Here is a 17755-nt window from a genome sequence, read left to right on the forward strand (position 1 = left end):
GGACAGTGACTCTGCAAATTCCACCCACACTCCCCTAACTATGCTTGGATTCATCTCATAAGGTGCTGGTACCTTATCATATTTAAATGCAGTCAACCTTTCCTACGTCTCTCCCATTTCAATTTTAAACCCTTCAACTGTCTGAACTGATAAATATTTCTCCATGACCTGAACAGCATTATCTATCTCAGGTAATTATAGCTTGGAAGTGTTCATCAAAAACCCTAGCTATGATCTTTTCCCACACACGTAAATCTCTTTCCTTGACCTTCACCATCACAGTCATCCTTCTATCTCCCTTTGACTCTTTATGTGCCCTCAGAAGAATTTTGGATTCTCTTTTATATGAGCTGCCAGCCTTATCTCATCTTCACTCTTTGTTTCTTTTTGAATTTCTCTGTCAAGGTTTTATACTAAGCCCTGGTCTCAATTGTATCCAACTGACATCTGTCGTGTACTTATTCTTCTGTTTCATCTTTCCCTGACTTTTCTAACACGCAGGGAACTCTGGTTTCATTTGCCCGAGCTTCCCCCGTCCTGGGAACATAATTTGACAATGCCCAAATAAATCCTTCTTTAAATAAACCCCATTGTTCATTACAGTTCAGCCTTGTCAACCTTTGCTTTTACTTTATTTAGGTTTCCTTGTTTTTACCTACTTTATTTAGGTTAGATCTATTCTCAGCAAAGATTGATTGATTTCAGATGCAAAATTAACAGATGACATAGCACCAATAGCTCTTTACATTACACATCTACTAGCCTGTGTGTGCTCGACTGTTTCCTCATTTTTACTCCAGAAAGGTCTGGCTCTAATCTTTAGAGTATACCACATAGTCCCCAACGAGCAGAAATAATATCGAACTATTCCATCTGTTTCCCTTAATATCTTGAAAACTTTGATCAACTCACCTTTTAAATGTTAGGCAAGGCAACCCTAGTTTCTGTAATCTCTCCTGGTAATATAATGCTGAGAGACCAGACAGCATTGCAGGAAATCTACACTGCACTCCCTCCCTAGCCAATATATCCTTCCTAGGGTGGAACAGCTCACAGCACTGCATGTGTTGTGTAGTATCTGGTGTCACAGGGTGAGGATAGCGTTAAGCATCCTTGAGGTCTAAGGAACAGAGTAATCCATGTTACCATGTGGAAACACTGAGTAGTCACAGGGTGTGGGAGAGGAGCCAGAGTGAGGATGGGGGTACGGTGGTGTGAGGTGATGATGGATATCGAACAGAAAGTCTTCAAGAATCTCCCTTGTGCCGACACGTTCAGAGTTGGTTGGCTTATGAGAACATGGTGTTTCTTTTATCCTTCTTTCAGCCACAGAAAGAAGAAACAGAACAGAGAAAATAATTTAATAAAGAGTGAAATGAACAAGACAAAAGGGTGCAATGCTTAATACTGAAGGCTAACAGCATATTCAGCAATCGTTTCTGTTCTGTGTGCTTAAAAAAACATTAGTTAAAACACAGAGAGAAAAGAAAAGCTTAGACTGCTTTCTTATCCTGTAATCAAATAACTTCACACGAGGGATGGAAGCAACTCTAGTGTTGGTGAAAAGTTACTGGAATGTGTTAGTGGAAAGTGATATAGGTGCTGAAGTTGAAGAGTCAAGGTCGTTGGCAGAAAGAGGAATAAATTACATTCAGTCGGGCCAAATTACAGCAGTCTCAGTTCTTTGCAGTCTACCCTTCCTCAATGAGACGTCGACCTCATTGTGGAGCCCAGAGAATAGAGGGCGTAACTTGCAGTCATCACAGAAGAGAACTACCCCCGCCAAAATATTATTAGGTGGTCTCAAAGAAACAAAGAGAAACTCCTTTTACTCTTTCCCTTTCTGCCATTGAGGACTCACCTGAAATTTCTTCTTTGCTACGAAATACTGCATCCTGCGAATTACCTTGATAGTAACCCTGTGGGACTCCCTCAACCTGCAAACAGAACAGGATTGTTTTAGAAGGAAACAGGAAAAAGTGAAGAAAAACAATGAACTTTCATTACTCTCTGAGCCTGACTCAAAAGATTTCTTTTGCTCCTTTTTAATCTATTAATACATTCCTTCTAGGGAGGACTAGCGACAGAGTGGCAGCAATTTGGACCAGAAGCTTCGGTTTGTGGTTCCAAACCGGGCCATGGACGGTGTGATCTTAATATGGTTAAACCACTTAATGAACGGCCTGTAAATCCCTCCGATACTCTCGATGACAGTTGGGAAGAATGGGAGAGTTATCTTGGTCATCCTGGAGAAGGAAATGAAAAACCGTAGCAGTGTTTTGCCCATAAACATGGACAACACAGCGGAACTTCATGGCCCAAACCTCAGAAACCAATAACCAGGTTAAAAGGCAGACAGTTTATGTCTTATTTTGCACCTTTGTGCTGATTGAAAAGTGTTGTTGCTGTTTCGATCTAACCTTATCTGTTTCGATCCCCTTCTCCCTCTTTACTTAACAGTGATGATTTGTTGTTGGAATATTATATCGTGGGCATCACTCACACCATGTCATTCAAGTGTCTAACTTTCACATTTTAGTCCAGATGTGTCTTAGATGGGCTTCCACAATCGAGATAATATTAATCTTGAACCTCACAAGCTAGCCCATGTCTGTCTTCTCTCCACATTCTTACATTATCCTGCAGGGATAATAATGAATAAGGGAGACTCTGGAAAGCTGAGGTATATGTAGCACTGTAGTTCATAGATGAACCAGACTGGGCGCCAAATTCAGGCTCTTCCTGATTTGGACTGTTTAGCCTTCTCGATCGAAAGGGTCACTGAGACAGCAGTGAATCCTTTATGGTTATCATTTCCCCAGGATTGCCATGGCTTAGAGTCACATAGAGTCATATAGAGTCATAGAGATGTACAGCACAGAAACAGACCCTTCGGTCCAACTTGTCCACCCATCCAGATGCCTCTTAAATGTTGCAATTGTACCAGCCTCCACCATTTCCTCTGGTAGCTTATTCCATACACGTACCACCTTCTGTGTGAAAAAGTTGCCTCTTAGGTCTCTTTTATATCTTTCCCCTCTCACCCTAAACCTATGCCCTCTAGTTCTGGACTCCCCCATTCCAGGGAAAATACTTTGTCTATTTATCCTATCCATGCCCCTATGATTTTATAAACCTCTATAAAGTCACCCCTCAGCCTCCGACTTAGGAATTAAATATTAACTTCTTAAACTGCAGCTACCAGGAACACAGATACCAAAAATCAAATGCAAACTGTGTTTTTTAAAAATTTTCTTTGAGCATATTCAGTAATCAGTTACAAACCATTCAAAATTGGGGTTAAAAACTATTTGACTGGGCAAAGTGGTTGTAGATGAGATGTCCCATGAAGAAATCTTGAGGAAGAAGGCCAACTAAAGTTCACACCTGCATGTTCTAAATCCAAAGTTATGGAAATGGGGAAATTAGCTCAGATTGTCCAATTCACACCAATTGTTACAAAGTAGCTTGTTTTCAATCAACAAAATGCAACAAAACTTTAATAATTGAATGGCTAAGCTCTGTATGTAAAGATAAATTTGTTTCTTTAACTTTAGTTATTAATAAAAATATTGTACTGATTTTCTTCCTGCCGACAGAATATCCATTTTGGAATTAAGAACTAGAATCGGGGTGGTACGGTGGCTTTGTGGTTAGCACTGCTGCCTCACAGTGCAAGGGACCTGGATTCGATTCCAGCCGCGGGCGACTGTCTGTGTGGAGTTTTCACATTCTCCCTGTGTCTGCGTGGGTTTCCTCCAGGTGCTCCAGTTTCTTCCCACAGTCCAAAGATGTACAGATTTAGGTGAATTGGCCATGCTAAATCGTCCATCGTGTTCAGGGATGTATAGGTTAAGTACATTAGTCAGGTGTGAATATAGGGTAGGGGAATGGGTCTGGGTAGGTTACTCTTCAGCAGGTCGCTGTGGACTTGTTGGACTGAAGGACCTGTTTCTGCACTATAAGGATTCTTTGATTCTAATTTCCAAGTTATCCCATTGCACAATTGTCATAATAGCCCAGAAAAAATCCAGATATAAAGCAATGTGTTTTGACTCTTAACTGCCTTCTGGCCAATTAGGGATGGACAAGAAATGTTGGCCTAGCCAGTGTTGCCAACATCCCATGAACAATTTTAACATGTCTGCCATGCCACCCTCTCAACTACTGATTTGGTACAAACCCCCTCACCTACCTTTCACCCTTTCCCCTCATCTATGTGCTGCTCTACTTACTTACCTGGCACTCTATTCCCTCATCCACACTTGCTACCATAACCCTTACCATAGAAACATACAAAATAGAAGCCACTTGGCCCTTTAAGCCTGCTTCATCATTTAGTATGATTGTGGCTGATCATCCAATTCTGTATCGTACTCCCATTTTCTTTGACCCCTTTAGTCCCAAGACCCCTATGTCTAGCTCCTTTTTGAAAACATTCAATGTTTTGTCCCCAACCACTTTCTCTGGCAGAGAATTCCAAAGGCTCACCACTCTCTGGGTGAAGAAATTTTTCCTCATCTCAGCCTTAAATGGCCTACCCAATATCATAAGACTGTGTCCCCTGGCTCTGGACTCCCTGGTCACGGGGAACACTCATGTGGCCCCTCACACCCCTTTGATTTCCACCTTTCACCTTAACCTGTCAGACCACCCCTTTAACCATCTGCCTTCCTTAATCCATTGACTACCTGGCATCCTAACGCCTCACCCATTCACCTTCCACCTTTAGCCCCTAACCTTGTACACTATCCCTGAACCACCTGCCATCCTGCCTCCATACACACCTGGCACCCTCGCCCAGTTGGCTCCCCACTCCAATCATTCAGCTAGCACCTATCTGTCTCCCTCCTCTCGACTCACCTGTCACCAAGCCTGTCACCTTTCTGGCATTCTCTCCCATTACCCACCTGGCACCCTATTCTGTCACTCACCTGCCATCCTAACCTGTCACCCATTTATCTTAAATGCCTCTTTCAATAGGTTTCAAAGTTGGGACCTTTAAACATTTTACTTACTGGGAATACAGCAGATGTTGTAATAAATTAAAGGAATGAATCTTAACCTCCTACATGATCCTAGGCTGAGTGGATTCCAAACATTGTTTTCTGCAATGCAGGCATCTTGATATAGAAGTCACTAATGGATAGGTGGACAATCTTATATAGGGTTACTGTCGATCAGATATGGATTTACATTACAGTGGATCACTTCATACAACAGATACATAAACCACAACGCTTTATTGAAGGAGCTAGAAAAATCGATTCCACAGCTGAAATTTTAGCAATTCATTCAATTAAAACGTTCTCTGACCAAATCTATGTCCCAGCTCCTTTAAGTAGTGGCAGTCACAGCCATTGCTGCAGAGAGTTTAAAAACAAATAGAATGTGAGCATATTGTGCAGTTTTGTTTTTGCAAATCGGTGTTTTTTCTTTTAACCTTCCCAAATTTACCGCACTATCTTTTCACTGACGTTTCCATAAAACAAGTCAAACTGCCTTAAAGCCTCAAGGGGGGGAAAAAAAACGCCGTGTGTTTGCAAAGCAAGCGATTGTATCTTCTGTGGAAAGGCAACTGCAGACTGAAACCGCGAACTTCGGGCTTGTTTTGCAGTTCGTGAACAACTGCTGGCATGGGAAACTCGATAGTCCCTCGGAGTTCTCACTGCTGCTGAGACAGTTGGATTAATTACAGAAATATCCAAATGCTGGTAATAAATAGTCAAAGCCAAACACTGGGTAACTTAAAACGTTATTACACTGAAAACAACAGTGTTATGTCTGACACAACACTGGGACTAATTTCTTTTCTTTCTCTCCTGAGTTCGTGCTTTTAGTAACAGCGTTTGCTTGGCTAGAAATAGAACCGGGAAAGAAAGCATGAATGAGAGCGAGCACAAAGCAGGAATGCCGCGAAGGATGTGGAGAGACAGAAAAAAAATTTTTTTTAAATGGAGAATAACAGAAAAGTACCAAGCAGGCAGCCAAGTGAAATGGTCACAGAAACAGGAGATGATGATAAGAAGAGGACTGAAGCATAACAAAACGCATAGACAGAGAGGGTAAGAGGCAGAGCCAGACACAAAGACAAATAAGGAAAGTGACTTGGAAACATAGATATGCTGTGACAAGGAAACACATACAGAAAAACAGACAGAGACACACTGAGACCTGAAATCGACAGAAACAGAGAGACAGGGGAAGCACAGAAACAGAAGAGGTAAAGGGAACACAATCTTGAAGCAGGGTGGCAAGTATGGAGAGCAAGTGGTGAAAGAGAAACCGAGGCAGATCAATCATAAGATACAGAGAAAGTGAAGCAGATTAAGCCACAAAATGTGAAGCAGAGGAAATGACACATGCAGAGGTAGAGAATAAAGAGTAAAGACACAAGAGCTGGACCAAAGCCAAATCCCTCTTCTGATCAAATTTGTTCTCATTCTTTTTTGCAGCCACCTTCTTTTTGAATTCAAACACGGTTTAATGTTATTTTTTCCAAAACTCAGTTTCCTCTGCCAGATTGCACATGACTCATCAGCCTCCCTGAACTTTCTAACTGCAGGCATCATTTAGACAGACTATAGCTTGATCTGCATTATGTCATCCCATAAGGCATTGTATGGCAGGACCCACTGACCGCAAAGCAGAAAACTAATATCATATTGTCAATAAAGGCTAACATGAACATGTAATCAGTGAACACAAAACTGCTCCATTTACAAATCTGGAGTCTTCAGTTTCTATTGAGGGCAAAACCAAAGTCATAAACACAATGCATATCAGTTTTCCCACTGAACAGCCCTTAATAGGGTAGATCTGTCCAGTCACACCAACCTTGTCTTAGTTTTTGAGTAACAGCACATGCTCCCTATAAAAGCCACACTACAGGCAATCGTATTGCAAAAGCCTAGTGAGCTCTTAATCCCAGTTACATGATTCCAGAAAGCCTTGGTAATCCATCATTTAAAGGGGTACCATCTTTCTGCCAAAAATTGCTGTGAGAGATGAAGTATTAGATTGTCCTTCATGCTGTGAAAATTGATGGTCACGCTGATAATTTTGATAATGATTAATAATGCAGCTTTTGCACAAAGAAAAACGAAAAAAAATCTAGTCATTTCAATTGTCTTCCTATAAAATGAAGATAAAGAGCTGTGTACAGTTTTGAACTTTACTATCTGGCTGATAATACCAGTAGCATAATTATCTATAATAATAATCTTCGAAATCCACAATTTTTGTGACGGCTCAGTGGTTAGCACTGCTGCCTCCCAGCGCCAAGGTTTGATTCCCGCCTCGGGTGACTGTCTGTGTGGAGTTTGCACATTCTCCCTGTGTCTGTGTGGGTTGCCCCCAGGTGCTCTTGTTTCCTCCCTCAGTCCAAAGATATGCAGGTTAGGTGGATTAGCCATGGGAAATGCAGGGTTTCAGGGATTGAATAGGGGATTGGGTCTGTGTGGGATGCTCTTCGGAGGCTCAGTGTGGACTTGATGGGCTGAATGACCTGCTTCCACACTGTAGGGATTCTTTGATTCCTATCTGGAAGGACAAGGGCCAGTAGGGATGGGCAATAAATGCTGTCCCAGCAGGACATGTCCAGATATGAATGAATAACAATTTGAAAAGTGGCAGAACAGAATTGCAAAATTCTGATTTTTAGAGTCTTTGTTCTTTTGGATGCATTTATTAGTAGAAGAGCATGCTGCTCTGTCATTGTACTGCCCAGGAGTTGAAATTCATTATTGTCAATTCCCAGCAATCAATACCCTCATTGTTATGCTTAGAAATAAGTGCAATTATCAATCTTTCCATGGATTGTTGGTCTCAGAAAATACATAAATGCACTTCTCACATTGTGCTTGGCAATCCAATCAGAATGGTAAACAGGTAAATGAGTCCACCAACTAATGTTCCATTTGGCGACTTGGGGGACTCTTCCCACCAATGTGTTACTTTAGGTAACAAGATGTTCTTTTACCAAATCCAAATACAAAATTCAAAAATATGGCAATAAGCTAAATATTCTAAGGCTTCCTAACATGTTCAGTTAATACTGCTGACTGATTAAGGAACACATTTACTGACAGGGAATTTCTGTTACATTCTTGAGTTTGGTTTTGGAGTTATATCGATTCAAGGCTAATGAAGAACTGACCAGGGTTCCCTTGCCATTTGACTGGGATGCTACTTTCCCAGTAAAATTAATAGTTAATTCTGGGAATCTGAAAATAAAAGCCCCGAAGACAACCAAAAGACAAAATAAGTTCCAGGCACCAAAAAAAGTCAGATTGAAACGTTAATTCTGTTTTTCTCTCTCCACAGATGCTGCCGGACTTGCTGAGTTTCTCTAGCCATTTATACTTTTATTTCAGAACTTCAGCATCCACTGTATTATGCTTTTACCAAAATACAAAATAGGCCAGTTAACTTCTGTACAGAGAAAAGACAATGGAGTTCACCAGCTGTAGATCGGTTCTGACAATAGGATTATGAAATGCTAGCCAGTCTTACAGATATTGACTGAATTGCGTATCTCTAAGTTTCAACTTGCTTTTCATGTCATTACAAAGAACAAGGAAGGTCCAAGTCTGTGACTGATGGTAGCTGGTTATGTTATGGGGTGACGGGGAGCGGAAGGGCACCACTATTGATCTTGATGCTCACCGCAATGCTAAGGGTACAAATTGGGTCAAGGTTGTCTGGCAGATTGTAATCTAGTTTAACATGTTGGAGACTGAGAGAACATTAGCTAAGGACATGGGACTAGTCTTAGCTGCAGTATGCCTATAGTCACTGACTGTGCTCATTATCTCCAATTGTCACATATTCATGGCATCAGTTGAATAAGGTGGGGAAGGGGAACATTCACAGAGTGCAGTCAGCACGTATGAAGCCCATTTAAAATACTGCCTTCAGGAGTGGGAACCAACCACTGGGATTCATGTGAGTTGTAGCTCATTTAGAAACAGTTCTCCATCTGACATATAGTATCATTAAATACAGTGCAGAAAGAGACCATTTGGCCCATTGAGTCCAGATCAATCCTCAAAGGGGGATCCCACCCATATCCAGCAGCCTACCCTCTCCCTGTAACCCTGCATTTCTCATAGCTACTCTGCCTAGCCTCAACATCCCTGGACACTATGGGGCAATTTGGCATGGCCAATCCACCTAACCTGCATATCTTTGGAGTGTGGGATGAAATTGGAACACCAGGAGGAAACCCACGCAGGCACAGGGAGAATGTGCAAACTCCACGCAGACAGTTGCCCGAGGGTGGAATCGAACCTGGCTCCCTGGTGCTGTGAGGCAGTAGTGCTAACTACTGACTTTTTTTTATGTCTGCCTCAGATTTCTATAACAATTAATGATTCCATATAATACAAACTGACTATATTTCAAAAAGTGAACCTTGACATTGTTACATATAGATGTTCACATCCAACATTTCTACTCAGAATGTTTCCTCTGGTTAATTCAATGTTGAGATACAACTGCTGATCTGAAATGCAGACAGCAGAAAGCTGGCCAGGACTAGTGCGTGTATATACACAGAGATATTTTTTAGATTAGATTAGATCAGATTACTTACAGTGTGGAAACAGGCCCTTCGGCCCAACAAGTCCACACCGCCCCGCCGAAGCGTAACCCACCCATACCCCTACCCCTACCCCTACATCTACCCCTTACCTAACACTACGGGCAATTTAGCAATGGCCAATTCACCTGTTGCCTTATAACATGATGTATTTCATAATACACCTCCACCCGAGTGCAAAGCATAAAATTATCATTACAGTTGATGTGAAAACATATAAAGGAGCTCTATGTTAGTATTGATTTTTAGCTGCAGTCCACACCCTCGTCACACTGGACTGCAATTGGATCCAGATTCATTGAACCATTTGGATTTTCAGCACATTTAGCCACCCTTCCTAATTTCTGTTCCATTCTTGAGCTTGGTTTTGACATTTTTGAAATATACTCTGTTAGAGAGCCAGGCTTTGTTCACTCTCTTAATAAACAGGCTATTTCGTCTCCCCTCCAGGATAGAGAAGCTGTTCTAAAAGGTCAACCGTATATCGAGGGGTGGGGATGGGGGGGTGTGGAAGGGGGTCTTCAGTTTACACCTGGAATCTCAGAACTGCAGGGAAACACTTGAATCCAAGTTTCCCTGAAGCCACTTATTGTGAACACTGCCACCTGTTGAAACTAAGCAGTCTGCAGGACAATGAATATTGTATTACGTTAAATACAAAAGAGCTGACTTCAAAGAGAGCACCACCACCTCCCCCCGCCCCTCCACCGCCACCACTTCCTCCCATGATCAAAGTAAATCATAAACTTAACCCCTTGCCACTTGCAGGAATAAAACATTTCTAAGAAAGCAATTTTGGTTTTTGATCGTTCCCTTCTGAGTGGGGTGTGGATCAGAGAAAATGAATACTTTTTAAAAGTCATCCAAGCATAGTTTTCTCCTTACCTAACTACAGTGGGAAAGTAGGTGTATGAATTAAGCATGGAAAGCTACTTTATAAAGATATTAACTTTAGGTATATGTTAGCTGTGCTGTATTAGCAGCACCTTCATATTTGACTCAAGTAGTTTTGGGTTAAATCCAACTTCTTACATTCGGCTGCATGAATTGAAAGAAGGTGGCATGATTATAAATACTATATATTTGGATGAGACACAAAACTGAATCTCTGATTACTTCTCAAGTGGATGCAATAGACTCTATGGTACTACTTTCAAGTATAGGGATGCGTCCTGGTCAATATCTAACCATAGAATCCCTACAGTGTGGAAAAAGACCATTTGGCCCATCAAGTCCATACCAACCCTCTGAAGAGTAACCCACCCAGACCCTACCCTGTTGCTCTACATTTACCCCTGACTAATCCACCTAATCTCCACATCCCTCAACACTATGGGCAATTTAGCATGGCCAATTCACCTAACCCACACATCCCTCAGCTAACATCTTTGCAACTGCATACAGGTAATTCTCCTATAATGCCGCAGTTGCTTTCCAGTGAAACCTTGCTTAATAGAAAAGAGCTTAATGGGGTCTATGGGAAAAGTGGGGTTAGGGGCAGACCAGTAAAAAGTATCACTCATGATCGCTCAAAAATCATCCAAAAGTCTATTACAAAGTACAGCACAGCCTGAATGAACGTTGAAGTCATATTTATTAATGAAACAAAAGTAAAGTTAACACAGTGTATTTAAACAACGTAAGAAAGCTGCTCTCTGTACAATACCTTTCACAGAATGCTGCGCTGTTGGCAGCTGACATCGACGCCTATGTGGAACAGCATGAAGACTGGCATTGTCATCGTGCACACGCAGAACGGTGCAGAGACTCTGGCGCAGACATCAGTGCATGCGCAGAACAAAGCAAGCGATCGATCCCCACTGGAATCATGCTATTGCGAACAGGGGTAAGTGTTCTCGAAAATACCGTTCCCTAATTCTTCAACGATGTTATAGCCAAATCGCACTGCCAAAACGTGCATTATCCCAGAATTACCTGTACCTTATCTTCATCACATTGCTCTTTGTGGGTCCTTGCTGCACACAAATTAGTTGCCCTGTTGTGTACATTATATAGTGACAGCGAAGGTACTCAGTTATGTGCAAAGCACAATGGGATACTCATTGGTTACTATGCAAACCCAAACCCTTTTCTTTCAATAAATTAATTGGCAGAAAATATATTCTCCCTCTTCTGGGAAAGGGATTCAAATAAGTACTGAGATGTGACTATGCATAACACTAATGATGCACTAGCTGCTATCTCTCAGCACTTTGTAATTATGTAACAATAGGTCACACAATTGGTCAAACTTATATGAGGAAAACTAACTTGACTTTTCTGAAGGAGCTGTACCCTCAAAATTGTAAAAGTGATTGATGTAGATATTATAATAAGCCACAAGCAGCCATTAAAAGAAAAGTAATTATAAACTTGCTGCAACATAAACTGACTTGACTATTTCCCTCTCTTCAAACCGCACCACCACCAGTTCCCCTGCTAAAACTCGCCATAAAATTGGTCTGAGCGTCACTTTAACACAAATCCCAAACCACAAGCCATTTCTATGGACTGCTGAAACATGTAAGACTTCCATCTTTACCACTTCAAATGTCACCCTCTTAAGGGTTGGGGTATGGAGAGGTGGAAGCAAACAAAGGGAATGACATATACCCTATTCGTTCTTTGAGTGGAGCCCAGTTTGACATGATACTGTAACGCACGGCTCCCAACTGGCCAGCCAAGCAGACTAAAACACTCAAACCTCTGACCTCTCATTTACTTAACTCCAGTGTTGCCATGTCAACAGTAAGATCAGTGAAAGAAAACATTAAAACGAAAAGTGACGCATCTTGCATCCCATAAAGCTGACTGGCAGTGGTTAAAAATACCCCAGTCCAGATATTCCAGAGAAACAACATTCCTGCTTTTTAATGTCCCTTTCCAGGGAGGCCTTTGTACTCATTATTTTAACAATTTGTGACTTGGTTTTTAAAAATCAACTGCGAAATATAAATTGACAGGGGCGGATATAACAAAATAAACACAGTAATATTTTGTTTAGTCAGAGTAAGAACCTAAAGGTTACTTAAATAGCAAATTGGAAGAAAAACATTCAGACTTCATTTCCTTCACCTTTTATAAATTAAGTAGTCCAAAAGGGCTCACAGGAACAATGAATGACATTTGGAGACATACATTTAGCTTTAAAATGGTCCAGTTGAGAAGTTTGCTTTCAGGACACTCACTGAGGCGAATTGTCAATGGGACGTGCTTAGTTAATAGGTGTAACTTAGGTACTAATGGTTGACAGAGTAAGCAGTGGTCTATTTAGTCTGATCTCCCAGCACTTTGTGGCATATTCTGTTCAAACTTTCTACTGATGCCAAAACTACCCATCTGTACATCATGTACAGATCTGATAGCCAAGGGTATCCTTCAGTGCTGTAAAATTTTCTATGTTTCCTAAATGTTAACTAAATTTAACAAATTTAAACCCCGTGATGTCATTTAGATTTCCACACAGTTTCCTGATGGTAGGACATAAATAATGTGGACTTCTAGGGCGTGCTGTTCATGGAAGAGCAATTAAAGTAGCCTACAGTAAGATTAATAAAAACACCTTGAGCTAATTCTCAAGCCGTTTTTGTTTCATTTTTGTTTCTATTAGGTGGTTGGGGAATAGTCATGCCAATGTTTTGACATTCCCACTTTTTCTACTTGTTAGGCCAACAGGTTTCCCACTGGAAACCACAATTACTTATTTTTGGTGGAAGAGGAGAAACTCCAGGATGTTAGGCTATGCCCAGGGAGATTTATTCCACTGGCCTCTACCCAACAACTTGGAAATTTGCCCAGGGATGTGTTGTCCATAAAAGCAGGTCAAATCCATCACAGCAAATTACTGCCCTGTCAGTCTACTTTCAATCAGTATTAGAGTGATGGGAGGGATCATTGAGCTTTTTCACCTTTATTTCAAAGGAAATAGCGTGTAAGACAGGGAGGTTGTGCTAAATCAATGGAATCCACTAGTCGGACCATATCTAAAATACTGTTTTGGTCCCCTCACCCAGGATAGATTGGCCTTGCAGGCGGTCCAAAAAAGGTTCACTAAGTTGATCCCAGGTATGAAGGGATTTTATTATGAGGGGAGCTTGAGTAGATTGGGTCAGTCAGTACTCATTAAAGTTTAGTGGAATGTAGCGACCATTTAATCAGGTCCCCTGGCATCTGTGGTGTTGACAGCAGGAATGCCAAGGTTTCCTAGAGAGTGGGCCAAAATGGAGGAGAGTGAGCCCTTGTAGGGAGTGCACTTCAGAAAGACTGTTGAACTTTTACCTTTATTCCTGTATTTTTCCACTAGGAAGGACTGTGATGTTAATGCTTAACTGTATTTCTTTATTTTTCTAGAATCATAGAATCCCTACAGTACAGAAACAGGCCCTTTCACCCAACAAGTCCACACTGACCCTCTAAAGAGCAACCCACCCAGACCCATTCCACTATCCTGTTATCCTATATTTACCCCTGACTAATGCACCTACCCCACTCATCCCTCAACACTACGGATAATTTAGCATGGCCAATTCACCTGACCTGTACATCTTTAGCTGTGGGAGGAAACAAAAGCACCTGGAGGAAACCCACGCAGACACGGGGAGAATGTGCAAATGCCTCACAGATGGTCGCCCAAGGTTGGAATCGAACCTAGCTCCCTGATGTCATGAGGTAGCAGTGCTAACCACTGAGCCACCATGTCACCCCCCGCCCAAAATTAGGTTCTACTTATACTAAGAACTACACTAACGCTTTACTTTTAACTTTGTTTCTCTATGTTACTACTTTTATTTAAATAGGTATTTTCATGCTGTGTATAGTGACATAGTACTCTTTTCACTGTACTCCTGTACCTCTGTACTTGAGTGCATGTGACAATAAAGCTTGAATCTTAAACCATGCAAGATTCTCGGGAGGCTTGACAGGGCATAGGTGCAGAAAGGTTGTTTCGCCTTCTGCGGGAATCTAGGATCAAAGGGCATCACCACAGAATAAGGGGTCACGCATTTAAAATAGAGATTAGGAGGACTTTCTTCTCTTAGATGGCAATGAATCTATGGAATTATTTTCTGCAGAGTTGTTGTTGAGACGGAGTCATTGTTTATACTCAAGTCTGAGATAGATTTTTAATCTGTAAAGGAATCAACGGCTATGGGGTAAGGGGAAAGTGAGTTTAAGGACTATCAGATTAGCCATAATCTCATTGAAAACTCAATGGACCAAATGACCAGTTTCCACTCCTATACCTAATGGTCAGTACTACCAAGTTGCACTTGCTCAGTAATAAGCTGTTCACTAATGCTCAGTTCAGGTTCTGTGAGGGCCACACAGTCTCTGACCTCATTATGGCTTTGATCCAAACAGTGGCAGAAGAGGTGAACTTCAGAGGTGGGGTGGAAGTGAGTGTCCTTGACATCAAGGCAGCTTTTGACTCATCATCGAGGAGCCCTAGCAAAACTGAAGTCAGTGGAAATCAACAGAAATACTCTCCACAGGCTGGAGTCCTAACCACCCCAAAGGACTGTTGCTTGTGGAAGTCAATCATCTCAGGCTCAGGAAATCACTACACAAATTCCTCACAATAGTGTCCTTAGCCTAATCATCTTCAGCTGCTTCATCAAAGACTTTTGTCCATCATACAGCCAGAAGTGAAAATGCTCACTGATTATTTCAGAATGTTCAGCACCATTCAGGACTCCTCAGCTACTGAAGCAGCCTATGTCCATATGCAGCAAGGCCTGGACACTAGGCATGGGCTGATAAGTAGAAAGAAACATTCACAACACACAAGACCATCTCCATCAAGAGGAAATCTAAGCAAAGCCCTTTGACATTCAATGGCATCATCCTTTCTGAACACCACTATCAAAATTCTGGAGAGTATCATTGACTGAAATTGAACTGGGCCAGCCATATAAATATTATGGCTATAAGGTCAACATGGAAGCCAATAGCGTTCAAAGCCAAAGTTGCCAGCTTCCTGCTCTGACTAACACACTGAGAATTCTCAATATACAGTTTGTTTGGCACAGTTGGTAAGATGGGAAGCGAGTTGCAGCATTGATAAGCCAAATCCCGCTGAACTCACCGTTACTTAATCAGAAACTCACCACAATGCTCGGCAAATACATAAACCTTTCAGCAACAGAATCCCAACATTAAGATAGCCTCACGAGACGTCCAGTCCGAGTCTTTCACAAATCTTGTCATAATCCACATTGCCCAGAATCCCATAAGACTATGCCCTGTATCGCTCATGAAGAGCAAACTGTTAAATGTTATGGTCATTAGAGTGGAGGTTACTGGCAGCTTTGACATTGTTCGGTGATTAGTCAGTTTCATGATCATGGATTTTGTAGATTGTTCTGATTCCTTGTGACCATGATTGCATTGCAGCATTCAGGGAATCTTTTGTTGACCTTTTTAACTGGGTTACAGAGTTTAATTGCACCTATTTGGTGACGACAGTGCAGACTTAAGTATGTAAGCCTCAAATGTAGTCTGATTAAAGAAATGGCAATCCATTTACATCTAAAATATGCCATACAAAGTGGCAGTAAAAATGACCTTCTGACATTTTGATCCATCCTCTTATCAGGCATTCTGCAGTGCTTTGGAGTGATCAGAAGAGCAATGCTACCTCTTCTGAACTAGGTCCACTTTAAGACCCAAACAAGGTTTGATTAATTTTGTTGTTCCATCACTTGGCCACACACCGGGTTTACTTTCTTGTGCAAGTTACTAGGATTTGCCGGATATCTCTTGTTACCCGAGTGCCCTTTGAAACATGTTCCCAACAGTTTTATCTTTTTTATCTGGTGATTGGGCAACTGTCTGTTTGGAGTTTGCACATTCTCACTGTGTCTGCGTGGGCTTTCTCTGGGTGTTCTGGTTTCCTCCCACTGTCCAAAGATGTACACGTTAGTTGAAGTGGCCATGCTAAATTGCCCATAGTGCCTAGGGATATGTAATTTTGGTGCATTAGTCAGGGGAATTGTAGAGTAATAGGATAGGAGAATGAATCTGGGTAGGTTACTCTTCAGACAGTAGGTGTGGACTTGTTGGGCCAAATGGCCTGTTTCCACACTGCAGGGATTCTATGATATGAAGTACCCATCGTCCTTTTCAACAAACATCCTTAAGCCAATCGCCCAACATCAGACCAACTGCTAACGAAGAATGTCAATGCATAACTAGATACCTAGAAATAATTCTTCAAAATATAAATTACAGGGCAACCTGCAATGTTACCATGTTGCAAATTTACTGTTGAAAACAAGATATTAAATACAATGCTTGTGTGCAACTCCAAGACAGTTAAGCTTGTCTCACAACATCAGAAATAAGAACCATGAATTGCCTTTGCCCTTGGTAAAAGAAAACAACAACCCAAGAGGTTATTATCATTCACACCCAGAAAACTCAGCAGGAGCTATCGATAGGGATTTTGCCTTCATCCAGCATATGAAAACCGGGCTCATTTCCAACTTTCTATTGTGTGTGAAGTCAAAAGGTTGATGATAAACAAATGCATTTTGCTTGCAGGCACATATTTTTAAACATTCCAACTTATTCATTGAACTGGTAGTGACAACTGGATTATTTTTCATTGGATATCTGCCCACTAACTTCATAAGGAACAGAGTGTTTTACTTTCTCCTCTCCATGTATTAGGAGAGTTTGTTGAGGATGTTGTGGGATTGTCTCTATTTTGAAGGAACCTTAAAGTAATGCCTTTGCTAGATGTTCTTAAGCTCATTTGCAGCCTCCCTTCCAGTTTCTTTTCCCCCAGTGGAGACAGGAATGAAAAGTTAATAGCAAATGGGAGAAATGTTTATTTGCATAGTATTACATCACACAGATTTCTGTTGATTCTGTCAGGCAGGCAGTTCTGTGTGCAGTTCAGTTAGAGACACGCAGCACTGTCTACCCACAACCAGGGAACTGACACAGTCTGCATAACAGGCACTAGACAAACAATTTTTTCCACTGATAATGTGTTACGACATCAATCTACATTGAATGTTCAGATACAGAAAAGACCTACTTGGTTCAACAGGTCAACAGTGTTAATAGTTATTAATAATGTTCAATGAAATGCATGCATTGGACATTGACTGTGGATTCAATTGTGCATCTGTAAAGAGGTGCAGACTG

General features: G+C 41.4%; 1 protein-coding gene across 2 annotated transcripts in view; it reads right to left on the reverse strand.

Moving 5' to 3' along the window:
- Positions 1-17755, reverse strand: part of LOC140493488 (potassium voltage-gated channel subfamily KQT member 1) — a 690303-nt gene that overhangs the window by 211930 nt on the left and 460618 nt on the right. For both annotated transcript variants that reach the window (XM_072591973.1, XM_072591974.1), the window contains one exon: positions 1862-1937. In XM_072591973.1, the coding sequence (XP_072448074.1) occupies positions 1862-1937 (76 nt within the window). The remainder of the gene's footprint in view (positions 1-1861; positions 1938-17755) is intronic.

Source organism: Chiloscyllium punctatum, chromosome 22, assembly GCF_047496795.1.
Source record: "Chiloscyllium punctatum isolate Juve2018m chromosome 22, sChiPun1.3, whole genome shotgun sequence".
Classification (NCBI taxonomy): domain Eukaryota; kingdom Metazoa; phylum Chordata; class Chondrichthyes; order Orectolobiformes; family Hemiscylliidae; genus Chiloscyllium; species Chiloscyllium punctatum.